The following is a 20,764-nucleotide window of genomic DNA, read 5'->3' as shown; positions in this document are numbered from 1 at the left end:
TAACTTGGGGAAAAGAGCAATGTTTCAGAATGTGTTCAACATGCATATGCTGTCCACTGCATTTCACCTACTCACTAGTAGTGCACACTTAAAATCTACCTTTGCATATTTAAATATGTACATATACATGCTGGAGAGATTAAATAAACTCTGTAATACAGCAGCTGGTATTAACATCTTTGTAATGAACTGCCCCAGAATGAGGAAAGTTGAGATTTATGAGCTTAATTCTGCCTTCTAGAACGAGATCAGGTGAACAAAGCTGTTAAAGACCTGCACCACATTGGCTGTGTATATAACCTGTATGTGGCTCATTGGCCTTCTTAACACTACAATATTTACACTATTACAAGGCGGCAGCATGCCCTGAGGGCCTCTTGTCTTGGGTCATTCCTCTTCCTGCACTCATCCTCCACACAGCACTTGGTTTTATTAAGCCACAAGGTGGCAACACAACCTAGCACAGTCCATTCTTAAGAAGTACAATTCTCTTTCTGACCTTAATACCTACACTACATAAACAGGCACAAGGAAGACCTTCAGGCAATTTGCAGTGAACAAACACAATCAGTGTGTTAGTGAGAGTGAGGCTATCCATGAGTTCCTTGAGTTCTTCAAAGCCAGGTCTGGCCTCTTAAACTAAAATAGGCTAGGTTTACTGTGAGATTTAGCAAATACTTATTGTACAAATATTAATGAGCAATGTTCACTACTTTCAACAAGAGCACACTTTCCCTGAAGATGAGTGCGATGCTCATTTATAGTGATCCATAGGTCATACGAGTACTGAGAAAATTTTCAGTTTGTAAATCAGAGTCTGTGGTTGTCTTAAGTTTGTGTGACAGTATGCAAACACTGATTACATGACATGATAGAAAAGCCAAACATGGCTCATTTATTATGAGAATATTAATACTCTGAACAGACCTGCAATCATAGCCACCCACTGTCTTTCAGTGAGGCACTGTCTGTCTCAGATTCAGGTGCTGTTCAGGAATGCTATACTGGATTTGATTCCGTATAAAGATTCAGAATAAGGCCCTGTGCAGTAAGTGATACCTCATTCAAAATGATAAGTTCACTATGCAACATCAGTGTAGGGTCTCATTTATTTTTCCAAATACCTACACAAACAAAACAATGCCAACATTCAAAGCAAAGCACCAATGCTGTACTTAAAACAAAAATGTAAATAGGTAAGAAAAGACAGGTAGCTAACAGCAACAGTAACAAACAAAATGTAAAGCACACAAAACTCTCCGGAGGAACTTGGAAATCTTGAACATGGCCCTTTTCTGGGGGGCTATTCAGGCACTAAAGCAGTCCACCAGCTTTTTAGAATTCCAGGGGCCTGCATGGTTGTGCCGAAACTGGTCGTTGACAATACCCTTGGCTGTCTGATAGAGGCTGGCTTCCACCTACAAAACAAACCATTTACAAAATGATGAAAGTTGTAGCATGGGCAGAAATTGTCTTTTGGGTGGGTCTAAATAAAAGTGGAGGGGCTGACTCTTCCCCACAAAAGAAATGGGCCTACAGCACAGACAAGAAAGAAGAAAAAAAAATGTGCTCATTAGATTTTAAAACTACATTGTGCAATAAACAAATTTACATACAATTTAAAGCTACTCTGTAGTAGGTTTCAGCTTTCTAAATTTCTGTATGGGCCTGAATAAGCTCCTCCGTCCTCCTCCTCACACTTCACACTTCACTTCAACTTCATTCAAAGATTCTCTGAAACTGCAGATTCTGCAGATAAACTATGCAAATTTCAGGTCAATCACACAACTGCCTCTGTCACTGCAATGAGCACTGCTGCAACAGAAAAATTAATTCAAAGCAGTTCCAATAAGAGCTTTGTGAGAGTGAAATATATCCTTCACTTCCCTTCCCCCATATTACATTATTTTTGCTTACTTTTCTGTTTTGTACAAGCAATCTACTGAGAACCTGGTAGTAGGACGGACTGTGAAAGCTTGACAATGAAAAAACGGTCAAAACCAAATCAAAAAGCACACCGATGGACTAGACAGTGATAGCACAGTAGACTTAAACAGTACCATGGTATTGTTAAAGTTGACTGTGATACCAGTGAAGCAGACATGAACAGATAATAAGTAAGGACAAGGCCCAGATTGACAGGTAGTACGCACAGATGTGAGATGTTTAAATCCAACCTGCCTCTCAAGACTACAGGAAGTCATGGGAGGGGTGACGATGACACTTAGTAATCTGAAGTTTGGGAAGAAAAGACAGTAACTTCCATGTGGGGTGGGAATTTCAGCCCTTCTGCTACTTTATGCTCTTTGCATTCTCAACATAAATGTGATAGTGACCACATGTGGTCTGCAATGACTTTCTGTGCAAATGTCCTGGACTTTTTTTATTTGTTATCTATATCTATATTGGCTCAAACTGTATTTTAATCAAGTCTGCGTTGGCAGGCCGGTGCTACCATGGCCCAATACTGGCATTGTGCCCAGATGAGAAAACTTTCATGCAATACTTCTGAAATGATTGTGTTCCAAGCACTAAAATCTCCCACAACATAGGGCAGTTACAAAAGAAAACTTTCATTCATATTGTTGCAGAACCCACTGTATTTTACCCATAGCTCCATTTGTCTTATTGATATTTACACACTGCCACAGTACTCAGTTTGAGCATTGCAGCATGTGTTGAAGCACACCTTGACACTGTGGTAAGTAGGAAGGTCCAGTAGGTAGCTATGCCCAGCCAGCTCTGTAACTCGGCGGAAATAGCTGTAGAGAGCTCTCTTGCAAAGTCTGCTGGAGAAGCCAGGCCCACTCATGCATGGAGAGCTGGAAGAAAAGAAAGAAGTGCGCAATAAATCATTTTAAACAGTCAAATGTTTCCTCATCGGTGTGCTGACTGTCATACACCGCATCATATATTCACAATTTTTTGCAAACAGTAAAGTTCATTGTCTTCCAGGCCTGTTTGTGAATGCCCTGGCTCTGCCTCGTGCCCAGAGAAGCCTCTCCCTTACAAGAGCTCCACCCTCCCAGATGGGCATGAACCCTGGACCTAGCTGGATGAATCACATGTTAAACTAATCCATGAAGTTTCTGTGGAGGCTGAAGAAAAGGGATCATCAAATTGTACTAGGAAAATTACTTGTTTAGCAGCTTCACATCCAATAATAACAACCAGAATCAAGTTCTATTTCACAGGTTGTCAAACAACAGGTGAATTTATTTCATTCCCATTTTATCGAAACAATCTATGTGAGATTGTTTTCCACTTTTAATCTGCGACATTCCCTGAAGATGTTTTCTATTCTGCAGAACGATCCAGCAATAGGTTGTCACCTGAAGTCAAGATCGGCAAAAACTTATGGTTCTGAGCTGGCATGTTACCACAGCAACTTGACTGATTGTAATGACAGGAAAGCATTTCAACAATAGTGTTGGTGGCGGTATGCACTCATTCATTGAAATTAGTCAATACAAGGAGACTGTAAAAATGGTTGAATTTTTGACAAAACTAATATTTGCTTGTATCATCACAATATGCATAACTGCACCTAAAATCTGGCATATGTCTGTTCAAATTCTAGACACTTTTATCTATTGTCCATAGTCAATTATCGCAACACCAATTGGTCCATCAGCTCTGTATTTGTTCACCTGGCCCTCTACCACTGTACCAAGTTTAGTAAAGATAAACAAAATGAGTTAAATTGAGCTCTGCAGCTCTTGTCTGAATGGACTGATGATGGAGGCTTTGCTTCTGCTTATGTCTGCCCATATGCACACAAAAGTTTGATGGTGTCAGGTGAACTTGTTTGAAGTTAAATGGATTTTAGTAAGTAGCCACACTTTAAGCCAGCTGGTGTGAAAATTGCTTCTTCCTTGCCAAATGACCAACCCTTCAACAAAGTTTCATGCAAATACACTCCTAAATGTTTACAATGAAACTCTTAAAAAGCAAATAAGAGAGCAATGAAAATATATGCCTCTGGAAAACCGGCTAATTCACACACTGCCAGGCATATTTCAGAATGATGAATAATTCCCAAAGAGAATGACATTTCATTGTGGTATTTACTGATGACTGGAGTTGTGGACAGATACTGTTGAGCCTCTCTTTGCTTTATAAAGCTGTAGGGGAGAGAGAGTAGAAAAGGGCTGAAGGGAGAGAGAAGAGAAATAGAGATTATGTGTGCGTAAAACACACACACACACACACACACACAAAGAGTTGAGCAGCTTCCCAGCTGACAAAGGCTAATGCTGTTTTGGGAGGATGGCATTGTTGAGTTGGGTGGCAGTTGGTACAACTGAATGCCTGAAGCCTGAAGCAATCCATATCACAGTGATGGAATGAGTCAGCGGCTGAAGGTTATCCATTGTACTGACAGCAAGTCATGAGGAGGATGGAGGATCAGGTTTGCTAACATCCATTTCTCTACCACTATTGCCAGTTGGTCCTGACTCAGTCCAATGACAGATATTAGACTATAAACAATATTTTTCCTTATTTGTGGCAACCTCGGAGCAGGGTCTGAAACTAGCAAGCCGCCTGTCAAATGTGAGTCGTGTTTCAGTGCCGGGTAAATGGAACCAATTTCCTAGACACATTGGGCCTCATTCACCAATATCTTCCTAAGTTTTTTCTTAAATTTCTTCTTGAGAAAGATCCTAAGAAAGTCTACCTGGGATTCATGACGAGTTCTTAAACCATGGAATTTTTCGCACCTGTGTTGTGTTGAGGGAAATCAGCTATGCCCAAATGCATGTCTAAAGGGGGTGGGACACAGGAAATCAGATATTTAACAAAACCTTTTATAGCTCTGAAATGGTTGCACTGCTACAGGAAGTGAACACCAAACAACGTGTCATGTATATTTTTGGCGCCGTCACATGCATGCATGGACATGACAAGGGACAGCATGACAGGGGACACTGCAGAGGCACAACAGAGCTACAATCATCCTCCGGGGCGCAGAACCCAGAGCTCACATTTCCATATTTAGCATCAATAGTGGATACAAACTAACAAAAAATAAGATGCATGGAATGTTGTTAATTTGAATGTTGTATCTGGAGAAGGATGCAGAACTGATTAAGTAAAACAACAACAACGAAAACATTTGTGCTCAAATCTGTGTTGGGTTTATTTTAACAGAAAATTGTTGAAAATAACTGTTAGAATATTATAAATTAAATAAGTATTATTGTAATTTATATCCTATAATATTATATGACAACAGAATTGAAGGAAACACCATAGCCAATTATTCTGCAGAAACATGTCAGCATTCAGACGTGCTTAAGAGTGCTCTTAACTGTTTGGAGATTCTGCTCTCACCCAAGAACAAATCCTAAACAAGACAACATTGGTGAATACTAGAATCTTCTTGAAAAACTGCGTAAGTGGGTTTTAAGAACAAATTTGTTCATAAGAATGACTGGTGAATGAGTCTCATGGTTGTGTCTGGGAAACTGGTATAGAAATCAAGCTGCCAAAAAAAAAAAAAAAAAAAAAAAAAAAGGAAGCAGGGGGCGCCCCGGTGGCTCACCGGTAAAGAGCGCGCGCCATGTACCAGGGCTCAGGCCCGATGGCAACGACCGGGGTTCGGGTCCGACCTCAGGTTCTCTGCTGCACGCCATTTCCTCTCTCTCCCCTGCCTTTCCTGTCTATCTCTACTGTTACTGTCAAATAAAGCAGAAATGCCAAAAAAAAAAAAAAAAATCTTAAAAATAAAAAAAAGGAAGCAGTTGCACACTCGACCTTTAGAGAAACGACAAACATGTGAAAAGAACTCTGGTATCAATACGTCCAGGTAAGATGTGTGTTCAATAAGCAAATAGGCTATGCATAATGTAAAGTACTGTAAAACTGTGTATTTACTGTATTTTAGAGAGTAATGGAATTATAAGCCAGGCAAACTGCGCGCGCACACACACACACACACACACACACACACACACACACACACACACACACACACACACACACACACACACACACACACACACACACACACACACACACACACACACATCTTTGTGGCTGAAGATGGATTCACTCTGGCCACAGGAGAAGAAATGTGAGTGGACAGAGAGCAACCATGGATGTGCCAGGCCATAGAGGAGCTAACATTACACTGTGTGCATCACTGTCCAATGATGGTTTGCTGTAGTAACCACTCATTAGCCTCTACAATACAGAGTGGCTCATTTCTTTTCCTGTGCTGCAGTCACTTGCAGCATATCCCAGGCTGTCAGTACTATTCCAGCCTCCATACTCCTCCTTCCTAAACCTCAAAGAGGAGTTTTTTTTTTCTTCCTCTGCATGGATTTGGAAGGTTTATGACCATCATCCACATGACCAGATGTCCTGACTAGATGCCATGAATGTGGGGTGTGGAGACACTTCTCAAGACTGCCAGGGTTGGATTAGACATTCCAGAAGATACTTTCCAAGATGCATAACCAAAGACATAAGATCTGATGTTAATGAGAACTTCTGGCCAAATGCGCGAATGCCCACTTTTTTGTTTCAACTTTTTATTTGCTACAAGTAAATTATACAAAGATTATAAAAAATATAAGATACTGCAGCAATTCTGCTGCAGAATTATATCAAACTGATGCATTCCTGATTCACTCTTGTTACATATACTTTAGTAAAGTCAAAAAAGTGAAAAAGTGTTATTCTATGATGAAGGTTTAGGTGAAAAATCATTCAAAATTCAAAGATAAAAGTTGATCATTTATGTAAGTCTCCCTCTTGTTAGTGTTTTTTTAGGTCAGTGTCTTATGAATGTCAAGGTATGCTTTCCGCATGAGAACTGTTGAACAAGCTTATTTTGAGACATGTAGGAAGTGTTTTGTTGGTCTGAGTGAGTTTTGGGAGCAAGATGAACTGTTTGGCCAAGATGCATGTTAGTAAAGCAAACGGTATGAAGAGTTTTTTTTTTTTTTTTTTTTTTTAGTAGCTTCAGTGTTGACCTTGTTAGCAATTGAAAACAACTAACTGCATTGTCAGAACTATTTGGTCTTAAAATAAAGATTTTAAAAATATTATACAAACCATCCTCATGCGATTGTCAAAACAATTTTCACATTTGTATATTCATTTTCATATTAATTCACATTTGTATTTTCATATTTCTGTCATATTCATGTCAAAAAAGTCAAATGACAAGCTGAACATATGCTATTTACAGCTGGTTGGCATGTTCTGAGCAACATGAAGACAACACAACTCTGCTTGTGTTGAGCATCCTCAGCACTTTCTTCACCTGCTGGGAATGCAGCAATTGTGAAAAGCCCAGTTTTGCCAACACAGAAATTCGGGGTGGCACTGAGCAGGAAAGCAACTGGCATCAACAGAACTTACAGATCCATCTGAAACCACTCTCTAGGACAAGACCACTGGGCTGTTTATAGCCCAGGAGAGTCTTCATTCTGCTCCAAACATCCTTTGGGTTATTTAGGTAAAAGAAAAGAAGCCAAGGGTAAGGCAGGGGTTTTAGGGGGGTTTAACTGATGAAAACCAGTTAACTGAAGCTATTAATAATGTATTCTACTTCTGTGTCACCAAATTACCAGTTTTTGCATGTAGCATATTTGCATATTCACTGCAATTTGAGTTTTTTTTTTATTTGGCGGTTCTTTCCATTCCATTAATCCTGCTTCAACTCACTCTTAAGAACTGAAGTTCCTCCTTATTTCCTGCCCTAAAAGGCTTTTAGCTCTTTTTCAGTCAGACTTTGAGTCTGTGGTTATTTATGGCCTATTGTTTGGGAAGCAGCTGTAGAGCTCTACTTCACACTGTGAACCACGGTGTTGCCTACAACTAATAGTTGAGTCAGCAGGACAGAAGCAGCAACATATAGTAACAATAAGAGTGCCAGTGGCAGTATCACAAATCTATTTTTGGTTGTAATCTCCAACACAGCCTCCAGTGAGTACCACATCACAGTGTCATTCTTGCTCCAGAATGCCAACATGGGTCTTTGCCTCCAAGGTCAAAATGCTGCAGGGGCCCAAAGCCTCTGTGAGTCTGTCAAACAGAGGCAAACTGCAGGCCACTCAGCCAGCAGCCCTCTATCCTTGGAGAGGGCTGCAGAAGTGTAAATCAGGTAACGACAAGTCAGATGCATCTCTCTGCAAGTGGAGTGCAAGTAGAGGAGGGGAGGCCATTATCGCTCTGACATATTTAATGCAGGACCAAACAATCACTGCTGTTTTTTTGGCTTCATAACAGCAAGAGCACTTTAAACTTCTATTTCATTCTGTCAGTAACTCCAGTCAACATATCACATGTGAACTGGTGCTGCTTGCACAGAAAATGAAACTTGTATACATTCCTATAATGTCAGTGAGTTAGTAGGGTGTAATGGGACACAGCTGATCCATCTGTACAGATCAGTCCCCATAGTTTGACATCAATGTTAACCACAAATTGATTTGCAAAATTTAACTATCATAGTGAAATAAAAATGTACTTCTGCTGTTAGTTTTAAAGTATTAATTTCCTGAATATGGATGCAGAGATACAGTGAAAACATAGACAAGAGAGAAGCGTACTGTGTCTTAAGACCAAAAGGAACACAGCCAGGGCTGAAGCTGCTTAAGAACTTGACAAGTCTCCTTGCATCGCAAAGCAAATTCTCCCCTCCAACCAGAATGACACAATTTGTGTCAAATATCACACACCATGTTTTAGGTCTAACTGATCAGTCAATCTACCATGCATAGGCATAAACACACAGCATAAACCCAATCCAATGAAGCGTGCCTGTTACTATGGTGACATTATGTGTTGAGGAAGCACAAGTAACTTGATGGCACATGGTGTTATACGCACTGTATGTAAGTACGTACACAAAGTGATGATGGGAGGAGGTGATTGTCCCACTTCTTCAATCACGGGGGACAATCCCCTCAAAACTGCCACACTGAGAGTAAATGCCCAGAAGTGGAGTACATTATAATGAAGAAATCAGCAGAAGACCCTCTTATCAAATGTGCATCATGCTCATCGACACCACTGTGCTGTGCAATGTACTTCCACTTACCCATCAATGATGTAGCCATTTCCACTGTCCAGAACTTCAATGTCTTTGTCCCCGAGGCACCAGTTGATACTGAGATCATCGTGCGGGGGGGACGTCGCAACAGGCTCCATTTGGTCACCACAGTGAAAGAAGATATCCTGTTTCCTGTAGGTTGGGGGGAGCTGTTTCTCCCATCCATTACCAAGTCGCTTGTTGATGATGTCAGACAGGTCATCAGCAGAAAGGCTCTGGCTTCCTGAATGAATAACAGCATCAAGATATTCTCTCAAGGTTTCATTAATTTATGTACATACAAAAAAAAACCTTTTCACTGGTGTTTCCATTAACAGTCAATTTAAGTAATTATACATTTTTTCATTTGCTGAATTCACAATCATAGTGTGAGAGCATCTGGCTTCCACAATTTCACAAAGCAGGATGCTGGGCAGGAGCATTAAATAGGGAAGGATCACTCAGAAGTTGCTAATATTGCCAATTGATTTAAAAAAAAAAAAAAAAAAAAAAAAAAAAAAAAAAAAAAAAAAAAATCAGTTGTTTATGTATACTAACTGGTACCACCACTGAGGTAAGCACTGAAAATACAGTTTTCTGGGAAGGGAATTAGAGATTTGATATGAAAATACAAGAAAATGAAATGAAATGGCAAAGTAGCTCACAATACGGTTGTTATTGTTATAAAGTTCATTTCCTGGTGATTTTAAGAGTGCCACACAGCGGGAATGCAATTCTTTACCTATAACCATGCTGGTGATATGGAGTGGCTGGATGAAGTGGCTCAGCAGAGCACCCTGCACCCCGGTGACAGTCCAGCGACACAATTTGTCACTCCCAGACATGCAACAGACCTTGGCGGCCCAGACACTTGGGTCAAGGTGGGTCACAGGAACCAAGAGGCCGTTGGCATGGTACTGAAGCCCCAGTGACGTACAAATGTTCTTCATAGTGCCCCTGAACAGGACATTACATTGTATTTTAGCCATTTAGCTACTACTCCAACTCATAGAAATATCCAAAAATATTCATAATTACAAGAGACCATATAACAACATACTATGGCTACTCAAACTACTGTAAACTATTGTATTTAAATAATAAAAATAAAAGAAAAATATGAAAACTGTACTTGAAGTAGAAGTTCTTAGCAGCCGTTTCTGGGGACTGATTGGTGTACAGATGCAGGATGACCTTGGGTTTGAGCTGAAGCTGTGGGCTGTCTGTAGTGCTCTCAAAGATACTCTGCTCTTTGGCCTTTGGATCAGGATCAAAGAACAGCAGAAGCTGCTTGTACAGGAACCTGACCACAAACCAGAAAAATGTTCACACTATCTGGAACACTGGCATTCTCTGTACATGAACGGAGCAATTAATGCCAATAGATGGCATTCAGGTTCATTGATGGATGTTTAAGATGTGAAACAAATGCTCGGGCTCCATCATGAATATCAAAAGGGCAAAAGGATTTTAAAAAAAAAAGAAAAAAAAAAAAAAAAAAAAAACTCCTGGCTTTTCCATGACTAAATTGTTGAATTTCATAATTTTAAAACACACCAGATTCAGAAGTCTTTTTCCTTTTAAATTATTCTGCTTTATTCTGTGGAGGAAATGAACATAAAAGAAAATAAATATTATGTTTGGTGAATAACTAGTTACTGAGTTTTTAAATTGAACCTGACAATATTCCATAACTTGTCTGACAAATTTCTTAAAATCCCCTGACTTCCTCTGACTGAAACAGACTTGTAAAAATTCCCCAGCTTTTCCAGAAATTACATAACCAGAGGGAACTCAATGAGAACAATGAAGAGAATGAGAACAGGATAATACCCAACTCCAAATTAAAAATAGAACTCTAAATGTTTGCAAGACATAGGTATAATGTCCCTTTACCCTCTTTGTGAGTCATAACCTGTCAGTACCTGTGGAGAGCCCGTCTGGCAATGACAATGGCATGGCAGTCATGCACCATGGTCCCACTGTAGCAAAGCCACTTGATGCAGCTTGAACGGCCCGTTCCCACTGCCACCACCTGGTAATGCTCACATGGCTGACCAGCTGTATCAAACACTTCTGTAGAGGGAATGAAATGTTTTCTTTCTACCAACAGTTACTAGTAACCAGTAGAGAGAGAAAAAGCAGAGATGGGACTGGTGCAAGGAGATTAACACAAGATTTTAAGGGCCAGTAGGGGTGGGAATCACCAGAGGCCCCATGACATGATAATATTGAGATGCTTAAGTCATTTAACATTTTGCGATGCTTAGTATATACTGCAATTAATAAACTTTCTAAACTTATTTTTTATAACCTTTTTTCAATTGCAAATTATGTCCTCAAATTATGTCTGTTCATAGTCTGTTCTTACCACAGCAAAATGGGATTGTCAAACAGACAGACTGACCAACGCTGTCATGGAAACCTGTCATAAATGTTGCATTGATGCTTGGCAATACAATATCAATACTTGGCATCTGTGTATGGATACGATATTGCCATGCAAAATATAGCATAACTATGTTGTATCAATTTTTTCCCAAACTCCTAAGGGATGGGATAAATTTTAAAAACTTTCCACACACTGCAAAGGGGAAATGCCATTTAGCTTTAATCCACATACCATCCTCATGTGTCTTGTCACTGGGAACTGAAATTAATCTTTAGGCATGAAGATGCATTTGATATAAGAGCTAACCTAACACTTTACCAACGTCCCAGCATCACAATAAATCATGAAGAGACCACTGAGGCACAGCTGTCACAATCACAACTGTCAGCATAGAGGCACAGGCATATGGACCAAAAACATCTTCAGTTATTATTTCAAATATTTTTTATCATCTGAAGTCCCTGATTTCATTTTCAAGACACTTAATCAAAAGCCTCAAAAGCAGACTCAGTGAGAAAAAATAAGATAGTATATATGCAATGTTAATTTTCAAATTTTCAAATTAAAATGCATAAAGCTGCTGTTTTTCCCAGTCACTGCAGGACTCACAGTTCTTTCTGGCAATGGACATTTACAGTAATTACAGATAAATTATGTAATTGGGAAACACACAATTACTATATACAGTATATGAAAAACTCAGTCCATATGGAAGACCTTCACTGAGTCAAAATCATTTTGCTGGCATACCCAAGGTTTACAGGACTCTCACCTCTCTGCAGGACAAATGCCGCCATGTGACTCTTAGAACCTTGGAACTTAGGACACATCTTCAACAGGCTGTCAAATCTCTCATTACTTACTGCTGCCACATGATGCTTGTGCCAGTTAGTTTGCCAAACTGAAGAACAGGAAAAAAAATAATGTCAAAAGACAGCTGTATAACCAGAAATGGAATATATTTGGGATACCAGCCTGTTTTACGAGACATCACTGTCACAGCCCACTCAAATATGGGCTGGAGATAACAACTCCCACTTGCCTGGACAGGAGAAATATGAAGCTGGCATTGCTCTTAATGTGCTGAATGCATTACACTGCAAGATTCATACAGTTCAAATCAGGAAATCCATTTCTGCTGCATCCTTTTACAGGGCTCTAACGTGTGACCGCAAGCAAATTGAAATTGTGCAACCTGAAAATTGAATTTGGACATGCCGGTTTGTCGACCAGTAAGTGTCTTGGTGGGACTTTTTGTGAGTAACTTCTCCAGAGTGAGCCAACCCTGTTCTTGTTTTGTGTTCTGGTCAAGCCAGTCCAACATCAGCTTGACTTTGTTAGTCTACAGGAAGGTTTTTTTTAAGCCTCCCTCAATATTCAAACTCTACTGGAATACTGCCTTCAAGTGCTGTGAGAACTGCTTAAATTTTGAATTGAGTGTATGCAAATGAATCAATTTGAATAAACACAACGAGGAGATGGAATTTTCTGTAGTATCTGAATGGCTGAGATGTGACTTGCGAGAGCATAAAACCTTGTCAATAATTCATGGTAAGCCTAGCCTGGTCTCCAGACCCCATAAATCACATTGTAATTCAATGGAGTCTGACCACGTCTCTGTCAGAGAAGATTTACCAAAGTCGGTGCTTGTCCCATCTATGGGCCAAGACCATTGGTTAGCATTACATCAATCATAGTGGGCTAACTAACTGCGTAATCAGACACTGCACAACAGTGACTTTCAGCCTGACTGATAGTTTGTCTTTTATTTTAATCGATGCCATAACATTTCTCAAGAACAGAAAAAAAAAACCTGTGAAATTTAGCTTTTCATGGCCACCGCCAGGTTGCCATGAAAAGCTCAGTTACACTCAGTTATTTCACAGTAACTTCCTTACCAGTTAAAACATGTCATCAGTAAGAAAGAGTTAAAATGAAAGCTGATGCTGTGATACTACAACCAGTACCAAATCTAATCAGTTTTCACCTCAATATGTAGGGGGTCACAGGATTTTTATGTAAAACTGGCAGTTTTACACTATAAGTTATAGACTGAGTGCATACCCAGTGTTAGACCCGAACATGTGGACGCTCCAGTTTTATTTATTTTTTTATTTGAATGATTTTAAATCTTTAATAAAATTAAACTTTAACATTAATAGACAGTCAGTTTTCTCCTGCTGCTTAGTGTAATTGCTTTATTATTATTATTATTATTATTATTAAATGTGAGGGGGATTCAACACCTGAAATACACAATCTGCAAATCTGTAGACCATGAACATTACTTTTTACCACAGACCTTTTGTAGCACAGAGGAGATATGTTGCTCACTCGGTATTTAGTGTTAGTGTATGTTTATGTTAACAATATGTTAAATTATTATTATTTTAAAAATGTAAATTACTTATCAAACAGACCTAACAATTTTGCTACCAATGAATGAGCAGTAGTATGCATGTGATAACATAGATTGAAAAATAATCCGAAGTGATATCTCTTCTCTGAATAGACAAGCTAGGCCAGTGTGCTGCTGTTAGCCAGTGAAAATAAACAGAGTGGGAACTCTTCACTTTGTTACACAATCTATGTCAGTGCGCTGCTGTAGCCTGGAAATCCCGGTAAAATAAGACAGTCGCCTAAAAAGTAACTTGTTTTAAGATCACTTTCACTTGTTTCAAGATCATTTTCCTTGTTCCACTGGCAGTTTTTTTTAACTTACTGAACTGTGTTTTAAAAACACAAACAGGTAGCTAAGAGGAGGGCTGGGAAAGTGGAAATTCGAGAGAGGTCGGTTGGTTTGACAAGATCCTTTAATTCACACGTGAGCGGGCAAATACTCCCCGCAAACACACATGCCGCACAGATCGACAGCGTGAGTGAGCTCGTCGTATATCATCATATAGCAGTCAAACTAAGCTGCATTTTCACTTCCACTACCAGGATGCCGATTAACACACACACCAGCGAAGAAACCGAAACACAAAACAAAATCCTCTAGGAAGGGAATTTCTCGGCTCTGTTCTTCCTCTTTGGCAGTTTTGGCAGCGACTTCCAGTGCACTCTTGTTGATACAGCGCCACCACATCGGCGCAATGCTGCAACTGCAGTTAAAATGACATCCATCTACCACGGCGCTTGTCAGAAAATAACAATTTTCCCGACGTCAGAGTTTTGAGAGCCGGGGGCAGCACGAAATTAGGCTGAGGCGGCCGCCTCGTAATTTTATATGCAGGAAAAACCCTGATAATGGATAGATTAAAGATCAATATTCAATACTTTATTGCCATATCAACTTAGCTGATTGGAATTTGTCTTGGTCAGCTCACTGACATGATATAAAGTACAAGACCAATAATAATAATTCCTTTTGTATGCACTGTTTCCATTAGCAGGTCTGACTCCATAAATATGGCTGACCCTAAGCAAGCCAATACTGCACCTTCAGTTCTCTTGCTCTTTACATCCTCATTCAGGTCGAGAAAAGCCTCTACATCCAGGGGGCTGCTGTCAGCTGGTGACATGTCAGCTAAGAAGAGGACTGCATCATCAGAGTCTTCATCCTTAGAACACAAAGTCATTTTAGAAAAATTTGGGACCATGATTTAATGTTCTTGTGACCAGCTTTGACCTGCTGCTCTAAAATATAAGTAAGTGTAAACTGATGAGCCAAGGGGTCAAGACGTTGGCAGCTGCAAACTCACTGTTGCAAAATTCATGGATGGGACTAGAAGGAACATGTAATTTGCGACACAAACATTGGGAGTTTATTCTTAATAACTTTAGCAACAAGGCGGCTACAGATGTTTTTCAACCACTCCACTTGGGTGACTAATAATGCACGGCGTTACATGCCAGTCAACTAATAAGCTGCTGATCATCACAGAATTCAATCACAGATTTCAATTTGATGTCAGATTTTTGAATCAGGCTTAGTGACTTAATAAGCACCGTAGGATTAATGTAGTTTATTTCAACAACTTTTTAAGAAATGAATCACACATGCAAAGAGTCGCCAAGGACGACATATGACATTACCTCATCTTCAACCAAGATATTACAAGAAGCAGTCTTATGGCTTTCTCTATATTTGGAGGTGGGAGCAACTTCCCCTCTGGCTCTGCCACAGTCTTCTGAAAGGAAGGCTTCTTTTGTTTGGTCATGGTCTCTGGAGGTAAGGACATTTTCCACAGAGGTTAACATAAGTTGTGAAAGCAAGCATGCAATATACAGTGGTGGCCATAGCTTTAGTTCCAAGTATAAAATTGTATTTTTATTCAGAAACAAATGTTATGGAAATACTGTATTTTTACAGTGGATAGAAGGACACCCTACAGTTGGAAAAAAGCAAAATTCATCACTTACAAATATAGTAAATGAAACAACTTTTCTTTTTTGAAAATTTCATATGGACTAAGTTTATGACCATTTTGCAAAATTTGGTTAGGGGTCTTACATGCCACTGTAAAGTCACACAGAAACCAAAAACATGTAACACTTGTAATTTTAATATTTAGTGGAATATCCTTTCTGCTTTACGACTTCCACCAGCCTATGGGGCATGGACTCAATAAACTTTCGACAGATGTCCAGTGTCATCTTTGTCCAAGTTGCTTGGCGGTCTTCCCATAGCTCATTCTCATTCTTGAGGTGCTTTGACTTATCCTAGTGTTGGCCAAGTATCTCCCACAAGTTTTCAGTGGGGTTCAAGTTGGGACTTTGTGAACCTTGACCCTCTGCTTGTCCAGCCGCCCCACTTCGATCTGCATGCATCTTGTTCTTTAAGATGTTAATATACTGATCAGTTTTCATAATTCCTTCAACTCTGTGGATGCATGTCAGGAGAAAGAAAGGAAAAGCTTTGAACCCCAAAAACCTCTGTGGAACTGCCTAACACCGGGGAGGACACATTATGGTATGAGGCTGCATGTCTGCAGCAGGTGTTGGATGTGTCCACAGAGCCGAAATTGTAAGTAATTGTAAGTGATACATTTTGCTGAATTTTTGACTGTAGGGTGTCCTTCTATCCACTGTAAAAATTGTACTTCTATAACATTTGTTTCTCCATAAAAATACAATTTTATACTTGGAACTAAAGTTTTGGCCACCACTGTAGTTGTTTCTGAATATGAAAGTGTGCTCAGTGTGAAAAGGCTTAGATAAACAGTAGATACAAATAGTAGAAAATCTCATTTTCTCAAGTGCCCATGTATGCAGATATAACATGAGTAAAGTGTCTGGCACATGCTTCACTGTCTCTTGATGGCCACAGTGTTGTGGTGATAGGAGAATACCAACATTGGAATAGAGATTAAGTAATAACGTAAAATTCAACATCTTCTTCCGATATAGCAATTAAGTAATGAAAATGTACTGTATGTACTGTTTGCATGACTGCATGTGAACCTGGCATTGTTTCAAGTGGGTCACCAGCAGCAAAATTATGACCCAACTTGTCATATTAATCGTGAATGTTAAGACTTTCAGATTTTCCCCACTGGTTCTGAGGTTCTGAGCACATGCAGACATTGCCCTGCATCTGAACACAAACACTTGGGATACTCATGGGGATCTAAACAGTAGGACCATGTTGCAACCTTGCCACCTACTTTATTACCTCAGGCCAGTGGCACCACCATCATTTTCAATATCGTCTTCTATCAAGTGAGCAGGGACCCAAGAACTGTTGGGGTGCACATTCAGACTTGGGCTGTGGTCTGCCAGAGACTGAAAGGGGATAGCACCTCTTCCAAGGTGATACTTGACAGCCTCTTTGTCCACCATGCTGTTCAAGTACCAGGAATCTGCTTGGACCTGTATGAAAAAAATAAACAAGTTAAATTACATTTAGATTTACCTTTACTGATCCCCCAAAGGGGAAATTCCACATGACACAGCAGCAGTCAGTTAAGATCAAAGACAGAAATACAATAAAAAGGATAGGAAACATGATATCCACCCTCACAGCAGTCCAATACTTTTGTTATTCCACAGAAACTGATTACGACTTTAGTGCTGATTTACATTTCATGGGGCCATCAATTGACAACAAGTCTCAGTAACAAAATTGCTCTAAGGGTGACATTTGTGAGAAAATTAAATACATGAGGGCTTAAGCAAATTATAGCTTCTAAGTACCTCAGAGTGACTTGAAGTGCAGTCAAAGAAAGAATTCTGTTCACGATCAAGAACCGATGTTTTCTAACAAAACATCTTTTACACAGGGCTGCGTGATATACTATATTATATCAGTATCATCATAAGAGACTAGATAGGCCTACTGTCTGAGATTTTGGATATAATACTGTGACTGCACTGTTGTCTTTTTCAGTTTTAAAGACTGCATTACAGTAAATGCAATGTAATTGCGATGCAATTTTCTGAACTCAGACTGTTCTGCTGTTTGGCCTGATTGGTCGTCATATCCACATTACTTGTTATCTTTAACATAATTTTTTTTTTTTTTTTTTAAATCTGTCTATCCTATGAAACCACCAATAATCACTAGTTGTAAAAAATTAAATAGAGGCATCAAGCAAGAGATATCATACTTGGTTTTCTTCACTTTGACCAGCCCTACCTTTACAACAACAGGGTTCACAGTGAATAATATCATGAATAAATTTGAAAAGGACCACGTTGGGGAGCTTCAAAAACAGACATGAATACATGTGCCAATAATCTCCACATGGTCTTTTAACAAGAAAAATGAAGACACAATGACTGACAGTGAATGATCATTCCTTTAATGGACTCCTCTCATGTCCCAGACCAGTTTGAACAATTTATATATATACACTACTCACAAAAAGTTAGGGATATTTGGCTTTTGGGTGAAATTTATGGAAAATATAAAAAGTTCACGCTACAGTGATATTATATCATGAAAGTAGGGCATTTAAGTAGAAGCATACACTGGTGATGTCCTCATCTCAAACAATTTCTTGAAACAAAAGCCAACAACAGTGGTGGATATACCACAACAAAAAATGTCAGTGTCTCAATAACTTGTCATGTGCCCTTGAGCATCAATTACAGCTTGACAACGACGTCTCATGCTGTTCACAAGTCGACTTATTGTCTGCTGAGGCATGGCATCCCACTCTTCTTGAAGGGCGGCCCTCAGGACATTGAGGTTCTGGGGTACAGAGCTCCGAGCCTCTACACGGCGACTCAGCTGATCCCATAGGTTTTCTATGGGATTCAGGTCTGAGAAAGTGCAGGCCACTCCATCTGAGGTACCCCAGTCTCCAGCAGCCATTCCCTAATGATACGACCTCGATGAGCTGGAGCATCAAACACCTGTTGTGAATTTTGCCATTAAACTCCTTGTTAGAGAACAGCAACTTGTGCAAAAAGTACTGAAACACTGAACAGTTGGACATGTGCATTCAAAAGTTTACAGAAGGTCACATTAAGTTCACCTGTAAAGGTTATAATGCATTTTAGGTTCATCCTGAAATTTCACCCGAAAGCCGAATATCCCTAACTTTTTGTAAGTAGTGTGTGTGCATATATATATATATATATATATATACACACACACATCACATATTTTCAAAGTAATAATGCCTATTAGTCCCAGAGCAACAATTAAGTACACTCACCTTTCCAGACCTTTCCATCACACCCAAAAACATGGTGGTTGCATCCTTTTCAAATATCAAAATAATCCTTATTTGTCTTGTCGTGAGTTTTCCAATGTTTTTATCATAATTTTCTCCATTAAAACAACAACAACATCAACAAATTAAAAGCTCTAAGCATATAACCTCCTGAGTTAATTTTTTTTTTCCTATTCTATTTTTAATCTCATCTGAGTAATGGAGTGACTTGTAATTATGAAGAGCACAAATCTCAACGGCGAAATTACTTTTAAGGATAATTTACCGGCGACTGATGTGACCCAGCTGATAAGTTGTTAGAGGAAAAGGGACCGGAGTTATCACTAAATCTGGGACAATGGAGAAAGAAACGGGCACAAACACGCCACGTTGGCTCCAGGAGGTTCAAGGACCGCGTGGCGCACAGGAGTTTGGTCACATTGCACACGTGGCATGAAGTTAGCTAATTGACTAACTCGACAGGACAAAGCTAGCAACGGCCGGGTGAAGCTTGGAGTTAGCCTCGCCTCATGAAAGAGCGGGCTAACCTTAGCTTTGTGTTTTGACAACTAATTTCGACACTTAAATCAATTGAAGACAGCGAGCCGAAGAAATAGCGATAAATTACCTTGGTTCTGATGTGCTTTTTCTCGAAATACAGGTGAAACTCTACTCTGGTGGCGACGGGTGGGTGACCACTCTGGTTTGCTCATCAGGGTTGCCAGATTGGTGTGATGGTGTCCAGCCTAGCCACTAGCCTGCATATTAAAAAAAAAAAATCCGTCCGAATGGATTGAAACAACAACGACAACAAGACAATGAAATAAAACAAAGGAAGTTAACTCATAAACATTAATCAGTGGCTCAATACTACAACATGGCACAATAACACGACAACAGCCATCGTTTCCCTACAGTACCTTGAGTTGGGAATCAAAACAGTACCTGGCAACCTGGCGCCTCCGCTCCTCGATGCGCACAAATCTCTGAAAACCTCTTAAAAACGTTGAGTTAATTAATTGCTACCATGAAGGGGCAGCATATGCTCGTGATGTTTACTGGTGTTGCTCAGGATTTCTCTTGTTGAGCCTGGAGAACAACAACTATGGCACTAAAGTGATGACTGAGGAAAAATAATTCTCCAATGTGAAGGTTATGGGGAATTACATTACAAGGTGCACTGGATGACATATGACAGATACTGCAGGTCCATATAAATGTGCAATATCTCTTTACTGACAGGGTGTTGTCAGTGGATGGATGGGTGGAGAGCATATGCATCATATGAAAATATGCACATGCAATAAGTGAAAAGCGAGAAAATGAAGAGATGGTGTTATCTCATTGTCTCTCGTGCATATATGACGTGAGCAAAAATCTTACTGTCAGGCCTCCATCCTGCTATCTTTCGGAAAGCACTTGAGAAAAGAGCACATGGTGATGATTTCCTTAGAATTTAGATTGGATATACAAAATGGGGAAAACTGAAGAGCAGTCTGTCATGTTTTATGTATAGAAGCAGTAAATAAGCAAATGGGTACAGAATGGTTTGATGGTTTCCATGAATTTTAAATCTGTGGCATGATGCAAACACGCAAGCGTTCGAGCACACACACACACACACACACACACACACACACACACACACACACACACACACATTCACACCACATACAAAAACCTGCTAAACATTAAAACACCAAAAACACAGATTGTAAACTC

The 20,764-nt window shown here is 39.7% G+C and overlaps 1 protein-coding gene across 3 annotated transcripts; it reads right to left on the bottom strand.

Annotated features, from left to right (window-relative positions):
- Positions 1 to 1,086: 1,086 nt before the first annotated feature.
- Positions 1,087 to 20,005, bottom strand: adad2 (adenosine deaminase domain containing 2). 3 transcript variants are annotated; one of them, XM_030068934.1, is made up of 12 exons: positions 19,988 to 20,005; positions 19,671 to 19,800; positions 17,056 to 17,252; positions 15,477 to 15,606; positions 14,881 to 15,001; positions 12,211 to 12,339; positions 10,972 to 11,122; positions 10,179 to 10,349; positions 9,789 to 10,003; positions 9,056 to 9,290; positions 2,690 to 2,822; positions 1,087 to 1,418 (listed from the first exon to the last, which is right to left on the bottom strand). In XM_030068934.1, the coding sequence occupies exons 3-12, from the start codon at positions 17,220 to 17,222 to the stop codon at positions 1,308 to 1,310; spliced, it is 1,563 nt and encodes a 520-aa protein (XP_029924794.1). In that variant the 5' UTR covers positions 17,223 to 17,252; positions 19,671 to 19,800; positions 19,988 to 20,005; the 3' UTR covers positions 1,087 to 1,307. The 3 variants fall into 3 exon arrangements, with proteins under 3 accessions (XP_029924794.1, XP_029924793.1, XP_029924792.1); XM_030068933.1 differs by lacking the exons at positions 19,671 to 19,800; positions 19,988 to 20,005 and adding exons at positions 19,046 to 19,090; positions 19,329 to 19,472; XM_030068932.1 differs by lacking the exons at positions 19,671 to 19,800; positions 19,988 to 20,005 and adding an exon at positions 19,046 to 19,475.
- Positions 20,006 to 20,764: the final 759 nt, after the last annotated feature.

Source organism: Myripristis murdjan, chromosome 14 (genome assembly GCF_902150065.1).
Source record: "Myripristis murdjan chromosome 14, fMyrMur1.1, whole genome shotgun sequence".
Taxonomy (NCBI): Eukaryota; Metazoa; Chordata; class Actinopteri; order Holocentriformes; family Holocentridae; genus Myripristis; species Myripristis murdjan.
Note: the sequence above shows the minus strand (reverse complement) of the source record. Positions and strands in the feature narration are given on the sequence as shown.